Consider the following 15,142-nt stretch of genomic DNA (forward strand, 5'->3'; position numbering starts at 1 on the left):
GGTGAGGTGTCATAAGTCCCACAGGAAGTAACAACATGCTTGGTGTCCACCTTTAGTGTTCCTGAGGTGATATAAGACACAGCACTGCCTAAAGTTAGGAGTTTTCTGTTCAGTTGGTGTGCTGCCTCTGTTTAGTAAGAGGCACGTGGAGGTCTGCAACAATGTTGCAGTGGTCTGATGCAAGAGCTGTGAGTCTGTGCAGCTCTGAGCAGAGAGACAGAGAAGCTGTTGAATCTCCCTAAGGGGAGAGGTGGAGAGCAACTTTATTAGAGGAGAAGGAACCTTCCTAATGGAGTGCAGCAAAGGAATGAGTGGCTAAGCTGCTAGCTGTGAGTGGCAGCTGGCCCATACCATCATGCCAATAAAGATGTCCTTGATAAAAGATACCCTCATGTATGAGTGTGGAATTACTCTGCAGAGGAAGGCACCACGGAGGAGTTCCTCATCAGAACCATCCCCTTGCGGACGCAGGGATCCTGATGAGGTGGAGGCGCTGGACTGGATATAGGTAGGACTCACGCACACTACCTCAGCTGCCTGTCTGGGTTCACAATCCCCATATACCATCATGCGGGAGACTCAGGAGTCCTGTTGCCAACAGGTGCACCACCAGACACGACCATGTAATGGGGGCTGGTTAGACCACAGGTGCCAATGTGAGATTGGGTGGATCAGGCCATACAGAATACCGATACATATATCTATATCTATATACACACACAAACACATACACATGCACACACAAGTATATATATTTAGATTTTTTAGGAAGTTTCTGTCTTTGTTCTCATTTGGCAGTATTCCATAGTTCATGTACTGTATTTCTTCTTTTAGAACTAATTCACATCTGCAGATATTTTGGCCCCTTATCAAGGCTATGTAGACATTTTCATTTATCAGAAACTGTCGTTGCCTTACATTAAGTTACTTGAGTATGCTATTTGGAATCATGCCTTCGTTTTACTGCCAAACAACAACTAGTCAAAGCTTTTCTCTCAGCACACAAATGTTTGTACATTTGCAACCACAGGTAATCTAGATGTATCTAATGGCAATGCACACTAATGGTCATTTTGCAACCTCACACATATTAGGTGTTTTGATAATTTTGCAGTGTTACAAAATATGATCTTTGTGTAGAATTATTGATAATGCTGCAAATAACCTTTTATACCAGAACAACTGATAACTACGTCATTTTGTTTGTGTGAAAAAAAAGAAAAAAAATAATTTTATATATATATATATATATATATATATATAATAATTTTTTTCTTTTTTTATCTGTATTATCTTTTTTATATATATATATATATATATATATATATATATATATATATATAAGATAATACAGTATTTAATATATTGTATACAATGTACATATTTAAATGTTGAATTGCTTAGATTGAAGTGCATTATTATTATGGTCAATAACCTTTATAGACTTTTCAAAGCCTTATTAAATACATTAAAAAAACACAGTTGTTCCTATACAGTTACTTAAAGCTATTAGGAAAAGCCTTGGTTGGATAAAACTTGGTCTTTCCAGACCTACACCATTCTATGATAGAGGTGGCCAACTCCAGTCTCCAAGGGCCACAACAGGTCAGGTTTTAAGGATATCCTTGCTTCAGCACAGGTGGCTCAATCAGCGGCTCAGTCTTTGACTGGACTTGGCCACTCCTGTTCTAGGAGCTCACAACAAAAAATATAAAGTAAACAAATACATGTACAGTACTGTATCTTTGGGAATCTACTGCTCAATGAAATTCATCCAAATGTTAACAGTCTAATAGCAGATCGTTCATGACAGAAATCTGTGTCAGCTAAAGATATTTTTACCTCATATTGAATAATCCTATTGCTTGTCTAGAAATAAAACATGGAAGGTGACAGTCACAAATGAATTTAAAACAATTATACTTTTATCCACCAACTTTATCAATGATCAGATAACAATTTTAAGAGTTTTAGATAACAAATGCTAAGGACCATAAGGAGATACAGAAGCCCCTTGGAAAAGAGGCTGACCCCCAAAAAATGTGTAATTTTAGAATTCTTCAATATTAAGTTATGCCTTTTTTATTTGGACTAACAGTTGATATTATACTGTAGGACAAACTTCCGAGAGTTCTCCCTCTTCCTCAGGACAAGCAATACTTTAGGATAGTTTAAAAGCAAAGACCGGAGAGTTTGAGGCATTACTGCCCACTCTCCGGCTCCCATGTCCTGTGCGAGGGTGTTCCAATCTACACCATCACAGTTTAATAAATAACCCCCTAAGTGGTACACAAGATGTTTAAATGTGCACCACTGAATGAATATTTCTCAAAAGTAGATTGGTAGGTCCAAAGGCTCATCCTTTCCCTGAATTATTTTTTTGAAGGCCTAGCTATTTGGCCATTTTCCTAAACATGGCTACATTCACTTGCTAGAACTAGGACATTAAAGCTGCAGAACAGGATGCATTGTTTAAAATTTTGTTTTTTTTAATTGCAGGATTGAAGCACAGGGTCTCTGGATCTGAACTGTATTAATGTCAGCTTCAGGGACCCCTTGCGTCCAGAGATACTTGCCTCCATAGCGGTGCCAGTATCCATGTGACGTTTAAGTGTCCCTGTCATGTTGGCCAATAGGAAGCCGCAAACAGATGAAGTCACAGCTTCCTATTGGCCCAGATGATGCGGGATCTTTAAAGCCACCATTATGTTACGCACACAGTCAGGGCCACAGACAGCTTTCTTGGGGCCCAGGACTATAGTTTCCACCAGGGCCCCCAACCCACGCGACGGCGGCCTTACGAGACCCCACCTCCCCCCTTTTTCTCTTACACTCCCCCCTTCTCAGACACCACCTTGCTCTCTTATCCACATTTTACACTCACCCGTCACTCTTTCCTTCCCCCCTCTGTCTCTCACTCTTCCCCTCCCTCTCTTCCGCCCTATCTCTCAAACTCCCCCTTTTCATCCAGTCCCTCCCCCCATCTCACACACAATATGCCCCCTCCCCAATACACACACACACAATAAGCCCCCAAACCCCAAATACATGCACACAATAAGCCCCCCTTCCCAAATACACACACACACACTATGCCCCTCTCCACAAATATATACACACACACCTGTGGGTTAAGGGGCCTGGAAAGGTGGTATAAGGGCGGCCTGGGGAATGTGGGCTAACCTTGGGCCCTTGGATGAGCCTGCTGGAGCAGCATGGCCAGTGCACAGGAGAGCCCTGCAGGCCCATGGAGGCCCACCAAAAGGCCTGAGGAAGAGAGGACAGATCAGCGGTGGCCAGCAAAGATGGGGATGGCAGCCAGAGAGTGAACTGTAGGGTTGCAGGCAGTGAGGCCAGGCCACTTGACTGTCCGGGCCCGGGATAGCAGTCCTGGCTGTCACCCCCTGTCGGCGGCCCTGCACACAGTTCCCTGGTTACAGAGATAATGGACACCGCTACGGAGGTATCTCTGGAAGCAAGGGACCTCCGAAGCTGAAATTAACACAGTTCCGTCCTCGAGATCCCCTGCTTCAATCCTGTCATTAAAAAAATCAAAAATAATTTAAAACACAATGCAACCTGTTCTGCTGCTTTACAATGGTTTCATTTTAGATGTTCTATCTCAAGTTCATATTTTCCTTCAAATGGTCACATTTTACACGTGTAGCTCCTTCAGAAATCTGAGTCACAGGAATATTCACCTTTTTTTCGATAAGTATAAGTGGCTGGCTCCTTGACTAGAAGCTGACAATGATGGACGTTCAGGTCATAGGAGCATCTCTGTGTCTCAGGGTAAAAAACACACCTTATTGCTGTCTGCTTAACTTCAATTGTAGTCACAACACAAGACTGAATCCTTGAGCACACTGTGAAGGAATGAAGTAGAGTTGTACATATATGTATTCGAGCTGTATACATAAACTGTGACGATAAGAAAAGTACAGCTTTCCTTTGAAATGTCAATGTAATTTTGGCCGTATGTTGAGCAAGGCCGTCTTAACAGCATTATAGGCCCCCGGGCAAAGCAGTGCACTGGGCCCTGCCAACTCTCCGCTTCAAGTCGTAATTTTTCTCCGTCTACCGAGTTGGCGTGAGATTTGAATGTTGAGGTGGGTGATCGGAAAATTAGTGTTAAATTCTGGTCTGTGCATAGGTTAGCATGGGGCCCCTATGCTCGTGGGGCCCCTGGGCAACTGCCCAGTGTGCCCATGCGTTAAGACGGCACTGATGTTGAGATTATTGAAGTAATTTATCAAAGGCTACAGAATTAAACATTGCAAAATTGACGCCGTTTGCACCCACTTTCATCAACAATCACCTGGCGAAGTAGTGAGGCAAAAGTCTTACATTAACATAACCATTGCATTTCACAAGCTGTATGGATAGATGTATCTACAGCGTTTAGGCACCTGCATGAAAACATTATAAATATCTGGGAACCTATGCAATTTTCTAACATAAAATACATGTACCTCTAAATAAAATACCTGTGTCAGCTTTATTTTACACCTTCCCTGTCTCATGATAAGTGATCCACTTGTTTTTATGAAAAACGTCATGAAATATTGCATAGAACTATTTATTTTTACTAGTATGCTGTAAGATACTAATGGTTGTATAGAAAGTCTAAATTAAGTGGGAGCAATATGCAAAGAGGGCACTCTGGCACCAAATGGGGATCACATAAAAAAGCATTAACGCAGAAAAATCCAATTTCTGGAATCATTTTACACAGAAGCAGCCTGTGCCATTGGTGGTCAGTGTATTATGATAAATACCACGTCAGGCCAGTATTAACTCAACATTTGATGGAAAGTCTGTGAGATGTTGTGTTATCACGAAGGCCAATCACACAAATGCCATCTTTCTGTTGAGATAGTATGTAGAAACGTTTATTAAAGGCATATGTTAAATATCTTTGAATTGTCATTCTCAGTAAATTAAAAAAATGTCTTTACCTGATAAACAATAATTTTGAGCAGTGTTCAGATTGTTAGGTGAATCTCTACTAATCTGTACAACATCATACGTTGATAGAGATGGATCGATGATCAGAGATGATCTATCCAAAAGTAGCCATCCATCCAAGTACACTGAAAAAAGAAAAATGAATAAATTCATTTTACCGAGAAAAAAAATGTTTATCTATCCTATTATCATGATTATGTTTGACAATATATATTTTAATCGTTTGGTAACAAGAATATCTTTGATGCTTATATATAGGATACTTGCCTGCGTTAATTGTATCTATTTAGGCTGGGAGTGAAACTTACCTGCAGACCTGGAATATTTGATTCTGAATAATAGGCGCTCACTGATAGCAATTAACTTGATATTATCATCAGGATACCTATTGTATTGCCTATCTTGCCACTTCACTATGGGGTTATTTTAATGTTTGAATGTGATTTATGTGTTTTTAATCCATATATTTGAATAAAACTTTATTATTTTTCTTCCTGGCTATTCCGGTTATGATAGGCTAATTTTGACCTATCAACAGTATTTACCTGTTAGACCATTGTGAGTCTACTCACTGTACTCCACACATTGAGTGCTCTACTGTGAGGGAACCTTTCTTTCCCCTTTTGGATCAACTCTGATATACTAGTTATTTCTCCCTCTGAGCACCTCTGGTTATACTATATGATTATACATACATATATGGATGAGCGGTTTTCTCCCTTTATAGATAATAGAAGGAAAAAGTTGCCTGATCCCAGGCACTAAAGAGGGGAGTCCCGGCTGCAGTTTTGATTTAAGAACACACGCTGGTGCCCTAATTTTGTCGACATCCTGGATGGGTTAAGCTGAACCCCACAGACCATTATACCACACCTTTACTTACACTGGGCCGTGTAAGTATTCTGATATCATAACATTATTCTATTTTACCCCCTACCCCTTCTTCTGAACAGACTGGGGTATACACTACAGATACCAATCAACATCTGCACTTACACAAGGCCGTGTAAGTTCATTATTATTATCATTATCTCATCAGTTCCATTGGTCCCTTACCAGAGGTGATTAGCCCTGTTGTGGTTTTTCACTATGGGCCTCATGCAGAGAGCAGCGCTAACAGGGAAAGCGGCATGTTTTGCCGAAATCTGCCTTTAGAAAGGCAGATAATGGCGAGTTTTAAAAAAAGCGCCATTTTTTTTTTCTGAAACTCGCCGCGCGGCTGGAGAGAACCTAAATCTCTCCAATGTTGAAAACGGCCGTATTCAGAGAGCCGTATTCAGCCATCTAGTGGCTGTTCGCGCCAAAAAAAATGCGCAATTTTCAACATTTTGCTTCGCCAGCAAGAAGCTGGTGCTCGGCGGCCGGTGGGGGAGAAAAAAAAAACCCCCGATTTTTTTCCCACTAGTTTCAACAGCGCTCATATCGCTGGTTGGAACTCTCCATATGCAGACAGGATTCTAAATGCAGTTTTATGCCCTTTCTGCATATGGAGAAAAAAAACTCTCCATTAAAGCTACATTGTATTCCCCTCTCCAATTTTAAATAGCACTGCTCTCTGCATGAGGCCCTATGTGTATGTTTTTAGCTGGAAAGTGTTAACCCCTTGCTCCCCTATTTTTTCTGTTTTCCATGCTTCAGTATTATGTGATACCTTTTTTATTTGAACTAACAATTTATGTCATAGGACAAGCTTTTGAGAGTTCTCCTCTCTTACTCAGGTCGGCAATACTGATTAACAATTGAATCTATGGCTAAAACAGTGTTTGAGAGAGTAGGGGGAAAAAACAACAGAGATGTACTGTAGATGAGGTAGGGTGAGAAAGTGTTTGAAGACATGGAAGGGTGTAAAACGGTGACAAAGAACAGCATGGAGGGGGAGGGGGATGCTTGGGGGGGTGTGGATAAGAACATTGGCAGTGAGGCAGGCAGGATAATTACAAACAATTGTGTTAGTGTGTGAGAAACCCCATATCCGCATTAAGTACTTTTGTTTTGGGGTCAAAGAGTTTTATCATTCTGAGTTCAAATGTTTTCCGTTCTTGCGGACGTTTAAACATTCCATTGAGGATTTTGATTTTTAAAACATTTATAGAATTATCTGGTTGTGAGAAATTATGTCCCACTGGTGAGCAGTATCTTCCTTCTTAGTGGTCTATTCTCTATACTCCACTACGAAGAAGGAAGATACTGCTCATATCTGTAATCCAGATAAAGATGAAATAGGAAGAGTGGGCAGTAGGAAGGCTAATTGACCTTTAACATCCATCTATATCTAATGAAAATATCACTTGTGAGCACGTTCACATCTCAGACAGGTCTGCACCCTGCCTTCCCCATTATCGCTTAGCATACATGCTTTTACTTTATGTCCATTTTAACATGGACCCTTAAAAGCATCTATATCTAACACATTTAACTAAGCTAGTCTCAGAAAGAGGAACATTTCTCCTGTAAACTTATTTTAGGTTATGAGATTTTCATATACAATTTTTCTGGGTATACAGAAAAACAGCGGTAGAGTTGTGAAGAGAATGGGTTACATAGGAAGGATTATGGATAGTAACTCAATTATCTAACTCATGTGATCACTTTCTTATAGACGGAGAACGTGGGGGAAAACATCACAAGACAACCATAGAACAGAATGGTTGGCATGAGTGTCATAACATGGTACCCAGAGAAGGATGCAAGGTCCATACAGGGGGAATTCAGAAGAACCAAGTGTGCAGACCACTAGTCTGGATAGCTGAAAGTCAGAGATATAAAAATGATCACTATGTATATCAGTAATATATCAAATATGTAGAGGCACATCAAAAAGCGAGCCGTGATTAAAAGGCGTAATCCGAAGCTCATCAAAATATAAAAAGCTTCAAGGTGAGATATGTCAGGTACGTGTCATCACGACGCATATGTAATTACGTCATGTACTGTGATGATGTCATACATTTACTGGCTCTGATGATTTTCTAATAACTGAAGAGTAAGCATTTGCCTACATCCATGTGGCCTGAATGCATCCTATTTTCCTTTGAACTTCTATAAATATATAGCAGGGCCACCCATGCCTACTTTTCTAACCAATGGGCTGGCAGTAAACCCTGGTATTTACAGGTTGCCAGTAGTTGCTGTGGGGTTTTCCCCTTCAATGAGCTGCACTTGAGTGATGGCAAGAGGCAGTGACATCCTGTCTTAGCTTGTCCAATCATGTGACAGACAGAGTGTACTCTTCCTGGCTGTACTTAAAGGCAGTACCACCCTAAAGTTAGTGGGTTGTTCCTTCCCTCTGAGGAAGGCAGGTCACTCAACTGGGAGATTGAGATTGGGGCCTTCCCATGTGATCTTCCCTGTGGGGGAGAGTGAGGGTGTACCACACCTCTGCCTCCGCTAGGGAGGTGGGAAAGAGCTAGGACGGCTGCGGGTGCCCTTGGCCTGTAGTGACGGTCCAGGGACCATATTCAGTGATAGCTGACTGACTGTATCCGGCAGAAGACTGCTGAGTAATTATTAATGCAGAAGTGTAGTAATAAACCATTCCTGTTTGCAATATACCTCTGGCCTGATGTGTGATCTAACTGGGGGGAGAGGTACAAGTTCTACCGCGGGAGATCATCTCCATTTCCCTGGAGCCTACGGCAGATGGAGGCGCTGCACTGCTAAGTATTATGTGGGGTATGTACCCCAGAAGCCTGTTCCTGTGTCCCAAAGTCATCGCGGACGACTCAGCCCTCCTGTTGCCAGCATGTATATGCACCATAGAGAATAGAAAAAACAGTCTCCAGGGCACTCCTAAATATTTGCAAAGACCACTCGTTGGTTGAAACGCGTAGGAGGTACTTTTATTGTTCACCTATGTTGCAATAAGTTCTTTTTTCACTTTATTCAATTTTTTGAGACCAGCTTTTATTATTCATTTAGTTGGGATCCTGTTTGGCTTAGGAGTCCCCTGGAGACTGTTTTTTCTATTCGATTTGGCTTTTGCCTCTGGAGGCACCCTTACTGGGAGGAGGGAGGTGCCTAAACCACAGGTGTGCAGACGTGCAGTGTGACCTGACGCTGTGGGAGATCGGCAGCAGGAACCCTGGTGTGGAGTGTTGCGGAGCTGTGGATGCAGTGTGCAGGTGTAGCTCACGAGTAAGAGCTTTTTCTGGCTGACAGAGGGTGTTCCTGTGGAGCATCTGTGCGTGGGGAGGACGGCAGCAGGAGCCCGGTGTGGTGTGTTTGTGAGGCATATCAGCCCAGCCCGTTCCTGAAAGGGGAGATTTCATCTCTGTGAGTGAGTGCCGTTCCAGCTCAATGTGGCACATGTGAGTACAAGCAGATGGTGTTTTTTCTTCTGCAGTTCTAGCCGCATAGCTTATCTCTGCTTCTGTCAAGCCAGCTGCACTTTGCCCCTCATTTAGTCCTAAGGGGGACAGCAGAGGGTATTTTAAGTGTGATTAGAGGACTTTAATTGTTTTTCTTCCCCACCCCACCTCCTTTTTCTGGACTCTGTGGATATTCAGTGCTCACTCCCTCCATTTGAACCCCTTCTCCAATTGTGGGACCCCACGTTTTATATATATTCTTTCCTATACCCTGGAGCGCATGGCAGTTTCTCTTTTCATTATACAGTATGCACCATACACCCTGTAATGGCCCCTATCTGCGATTGGGGGGGGGGGGGTTACCGTTACACATGCAAACAGGACCCAGGTCTGGGCACTATGGTTGACGAGGACTAAGCAGAAGTATTGTCCTGGAACAGGAATATCTATCTCTGCTCCCCCTGTTCCTCCCCCCCCCCACCTTCTTTGCAGCTCTGCCTGCTAGCCCTTTATTTAGCAGTACTTTCCCTGCAGTTATAATTCCCAGTGCAGATGGAAATGGATACTTTTAGATATTTTCTCTATCACCTAGCTTGCTGGAGTTGGTTGCTATGACAACCCCCTTAATTGCCCTGGCATAGTGGACTGTTCCATTGCCCCCTGCCTGTATTCAGAGTTTGCTCAGCTGAGTCTCTCTTCCTGTGAGACACCCTCCATTTTCTTTCTTTCTGACTCAGCAGGCTAAGTAAGCACAACTCATGCCTTCCACCTCTTGGTAAGAGTATCGTTTTTTACTTTTTCGCCACTATAATCACCCTCACAGTAGAGAAGCCCTCCCTCATTACACCACAATCTGCTAGGATGGAGGAAGCTTCTCAGCCCCCCCTAGAAACAGCCCTGCTTTCTCCCTGCCCAGGGAAATCCTGCGCACCCCGTCACACCCCAAGCCGGTCAGGTCACTATGTCCAGAGAGGTAATACCAGACGCATACTCATTCAGTATTATCTCGAATATTTTACCTGACAGAGTGTTCAAAAACAGGACAACCCAACTCAATACTGGACACCTGGTAACCCTACTCACAAGTTCATAATGAAATTCTCCAAGAACAGTGGAAAGACAACGTTTCAGATCCCCTATCAGACCCGATGCAGTTTGGAGCAAGAAGATAGAGCAAAGAAATTATGCATCCATTGCAGCCTTGCAGGTACCGATTATGGCTGGTCTGTGTAGTATTAACTTCTGTTTACAAATAAATTCACCATCAAACGTCTGCCAAAAGTTACTGGCACCCACAAAAGACAAACTCCAAGGTGGCAATTGATCTGGTGTAAAAAGTATGAAACAGACTCGAAATATTCTTGTAGTCCACAAAAGGCCATGGCCATCGATAAGCATATTGCAAAACTTATGACTTTAGACCAGAAATTTAAAAGATGAAGGAGACGGACTGATTTTGTACACAATAGTACCCCATTACTACTCATCATTTGAAAAATGGTTCCATGTACAAGGTCCAAATGCAAAGCACTGTAATTGGTCTTCTGAAGTTCTCCTCTTCATTAACCCAGTGGTATTTAGGAAGTCTTGGGAGGGCTACATTACCTCGGAATATCAGGCTGCCGGAAAAGTAGACTTTTGAACGCTTAGTCCAGGTGTCAATCTGTACATTTTGGTTTTACTGTACACTGTGTCCAGGGAAGAGGCAATGGGCCTGGCCACATTTGAAAGTCACGTGGGACGGAGTGACAGTTGGGAGGGCTGCAGGAAAGGGTGGAGATTGGGCGAGGCCCAATTAGGAGATAAAGGAGAGCACTTGCAATTATAATGGTAACAGACATGCCATTCTTAAACATGTCTATTTTGCAAAGCGGCATGCAAACACATCATTTTCATTGTGTAATTATAGTCCTATACTTAAGGTTGTAATGTTTCCTTCAAAATTACAGCTGTTCCTATAAGGTTTTTGTTGGTCGTCCAGCTGTACCTCCTGACTTATTATAGACTTTGGGTGCACAGCATTGCTATACTACATTTATTCTTGAAGGGTGGTCAGAAACCAGCTGTCGTGATGTTGCTGCAAATATTGTATTCGTAGCTATATATAGATTTGTTTTTCCTTCGCATGTTGCAGTTTTGTGCTTTGCATTTTTTTTTAATTTCTTATCACAGCATCAAAACTAGAGAAGGAAATGTTGTACTCATTCAGGTATTGTAATATGTTCAAGCTCTTGATGTTGTTATTTCAACTAGGGTTGCCAGAAGTCCAGCATTGAACCGGACTGTCCTGTATTAGGACACTCTGTCCAGTAAAAATTTAGAAGTAATACTGGACATGTATGTGTCCGGAATTACCTCTCTGGACATAGTGAACTGACCGGCTTGGGGGAGGATGTGGGATTTCTCCGAGCAGGAAATGAGCAGGGCTGTTGCTAAGGGGCTGGGCAGCTTCCTCCATCCTGATTGGCTGCTGCTGGGTAATGCAGCCAATCAGGAGGAGGGATCAGGAGCCTGAGGGTGGGGCCAAGGAGTGGAAGAAACAGCATGGAACAGAGAGGTAAGAGGGGTGTGCGTGTCTCGAGCGCACGTGTGAGTGTGTCAAGTGAGTCATACCTTTCGCGATTGTGTCCATTATTTTTGGAGACGCCAACTGGCAACCCTAATTTCCACCAGCGTTGCGTCATTTTTACAGCCAACAGTTTTGAGTAGAGATGTGTAAAACTATCCAAAATTCATTCACACAATTTGAAGCTTTCCCCCCAAAATTCGATTCTTTGCAAAACATTTTGATAAGCCTCAAAGGGCTTATAATTGCACCAAATTAGTAAGCATTCAGTTCACCGTTGCTAGATAGTCAGATAAACATGGTACAATATGTGTGCCCTATTTCAAATCTTAGCACAGAGTGAATCTAGTGATCTTAGCAAATTAACATATAAAACATATTTACCGTGCACATTGACATAATGATGGGTGAATCGCTTGGGCAAATTTTGCATGGTTCGCAACCTAATGCAAACTGTGGCATGTCTATTTTTGATATACAGCTACTCAAGTCTCATTCATAAAAGTTTGCAACATTTTTACTACTGACTTAAAAGGATAGTCCAATTTTTCTCAAATATAAATGGCTTTTAAGCACATTTATTCACCCCCTTTTTGTTTCCAGCTTCAATAGAAAATGTAGGAAGATTTTCTTTTTATCAGGGAGACACTGTAAATCACTTTCCTTGGCCCTTACACCCCCTCCCCCCCCCCAATGTCAAACGACAATTCAGGAGCAGAGAAGGCTGTGCATGATCTGCCACAGAAACAGCGCCTTCCCTGTCTCGCAGCGCCCTCTCCATGTCGCGGCGCCCTCCTCCCCGTCTCGTGGCACCCTCCTCCCTGTCTCGTGGCACCCTCCTCCCCATTCCGCGGTGCCCTACCTGTCCCACGGCACCCTCCCCGTTCCACAGCTCCCTCCCCGTCCCACGGCGCCCTCCCCGACCCGCGGCGCCCTCCCCGTCCCGCGGCGCCTTCCCCGTCTCGCAGTGCCCTCCCAGTCTCGCAGTGATTTCACTCAAAAGGAAATGGTAAAAGAAAATCAAACCACCCCCAATACTCAAGTTTGCAAACAAGCTTAACAAGTTATTGACAAATCCTTATACAGTATATAGGTGTCTGATGTGAGATAAATGTATACTGGAATTGAACCCTCAGGTTTTCCACTTCCATACTTAATTGTTTGCATCCCAGCAATGTGTTACTTCCTTTAAAGCTGATTGCTTTAAGCAAACATGTGTTTTCCATTGAAAGTGTTGGTGTTTGGAATTAATTTTAGTTGAAGTCAGCACAATAGAATACAGATTGCTTTGGTTTGCATCAGCCAACTAAGTAAACAAGCAAAAAAGTTGAATTGTTTTTCTTCAGAACCTTAAAGCGGTACAGTCACCAAATGTTGTTAACCCCTTCCGTGCCCCCATGATGTAACCCCCACGTTATGGGGACAGGCAGGGGCCCAATGACCTACTGGCTACGTCATGAATTTTAGGCTCGTTTTTGTAGAAGGAGATCGCGTTCTGTGCTCCTGTGGAGACCTGGAGGTGATCTGGTAGGCAGGAGAACAGAGAAGGAGCACTAATACAGGGAAGAGTAGCAATGCATTAGGCAGAACAAATGACACAAATAAAAGGAACTGTTGCAGGATACATTAGGGGTAAGAGCAAAATAGCCTCTACATGTGATAACAACCTGGCCATTAATTGGGACAGTTTCATGCAAAAATCATGTGTAGAGCACTGGACATATGACGTAAATTTTTTGGAGGGGATGGTGAGCACTGCCACAGGTGGCTTTTCCAGGAAAAGAAAATAATGGCAAGATAGAGAACTATTTGCTCTTTTCCTAGTTGTCCTCATGGCAGTGGGCACCACTGGGACTTGCCAAAGCAGTGCCCATAAAAATGGTGAATCTTAAAATTACCCACGACAGACCCATATCTCAATAAAACAAAGCATGCTTTATTGTGCAGTGACAACAGAATGAAAGACTTTTTCGCCAAGGTAAGGCCATTCAAACGACAGTATTTTATTAACGTATTAAGAGAATTCCAAACTGCCGCCCTGAATAACTCTGCATGCTGTCTCAATTCTGAATTGACTACCTAAGGCAGTCAGGTATAGCCTGGGTCCCTTGGTCCCCTGTTTGTCCCTTAACTTTCCATAGGCAGCAGAGACTGGGGAGAGTGCGGGGGGGATGCGCAGTAGCAAGCGCAAGCAGCGGCCATTAGGAGTATAGCACAGCAGGGAAACTACAAGTCCCAGCAGCCTCAGGGGCTGCATACTACATGTTGCCAGGCAACCAAAAGGGCTGGGAGATGCATGGCAGTTAGAATTCTGACAGTTAGGGGGACTGACAGTTGGAGCCAGGACAGAGAAAGGGAAGGTAGGGTCTGTGTGTCAGTGGCATCCAGACAAGGCCAGATTAACCCTTTAGGTCCAAGATAGGCCCCACTCACCTAATCAGATTGTGGCAGCTACAGGAAACCGCTAGCTAGGGGCATTTCCCCTGTAGCTGTATACAGTTAGTGTATAGTGCCATTTGAAGATGCCGCACAGCGATTTGCGGACTATGGTCTGCGGCAGGACCACCACCGCACTATCATAGAATATCAAAAGTGAGACCCCCCCCTACCAAAGTTCACCCCACGCAGAGGCAGAGGCTTCGCTGACATCGACGTCACTGGATCAGTGGATCTTTTTGCTTTCCGGCCATACCCGGGTGCTAGAGCACCTGGACAGGTACCTCACAACGTTCACCAACACTTTCAGTTACTGTCTCACACAATGGGTGGGTTGGCTCTTGTGGAAACCAGGGAGGTTGGGTGCCCAGGGACACCTCAGTAATTTGGGGAAATCCCATCAGGGGTGGACACCATGGTTGAAGGGCACGTTAGGGCTATGGCCGTGCGAGGCCTATATTGTATATGGGTTAATGATATATCTAGTTGTACCTATGTTCTGTAAACTGTTATTAAATACAAGTGTGTGATCTTATTGCATTGGGTCCTGTGAAGGGGTTATTGGGTGCTGTCAGGATCCCTGGCAGGTGGAGGCGCTGTCAGCAGACGGATCAGGTACACCTCAGGCTCCCAGCAGTGGAGGTTCAGGCCTCCTGTGAGCCACAGATAAACCACCACACACTCAGTAGCCGCCGTATTTCCCATAGGGTGGGGGTAAACAGCGCTACACAGGTAAGCCCAAATGTAAAAAAAAAAAAAAAAACACTTTGTGGCTAAATAGGACAGAAAAAGGGGGGGAGAGGTGGTGCGAGAGAGAGAGAGAGAGAGGTGGAGCGAGAGAGAGAGAGAGAGAGAGAGAGAGAGG

General features: G+C 43.6%; 1 protein-coding gene across 1 annotated transcript in view; it reads right to left on the bottom strand.

Moving 5' to 3' along the window:
• TG (thyroglobulin) overlaps window positions 1-15,142 on the bottom strand; it is a 240,109-nt gene that overhangs the window by 111,425 nt on the left and 113,542 nt on the right. The window contains exons 36-37 of the mRNA XM_075588461.1: window positions 4,959-5,090; window positions 3,702-3,866 (exon numbers count right to left, since the gene is read on the bottom strand). Coding sequence (XP_075444576.1) covers window positions 3,702-3,866; window positions 4,959-5,090 — 297 coding nt within the window. The remainder of the gene's footprint in view (window positions 1-3,701; window positions 3,867-4,958; window positions 5,091-15,142) is intronic.

The sequence above is a fragment of the Ascaphus truei genome, chromosome 2 (assembly GCF_040206685.1).
Source record: "Ascaphus truei isolate aAscTru1 chromosome 2, aAscTru1.hap1, whole genome shotgun sequence".
In the NCBI taxonomy this organism is placed as follows: Eukaryota; Metazoa; Chordata; class Amphibia; order Anura; family Ascaphidae; genus Ascaphus; species Ascaphus truei.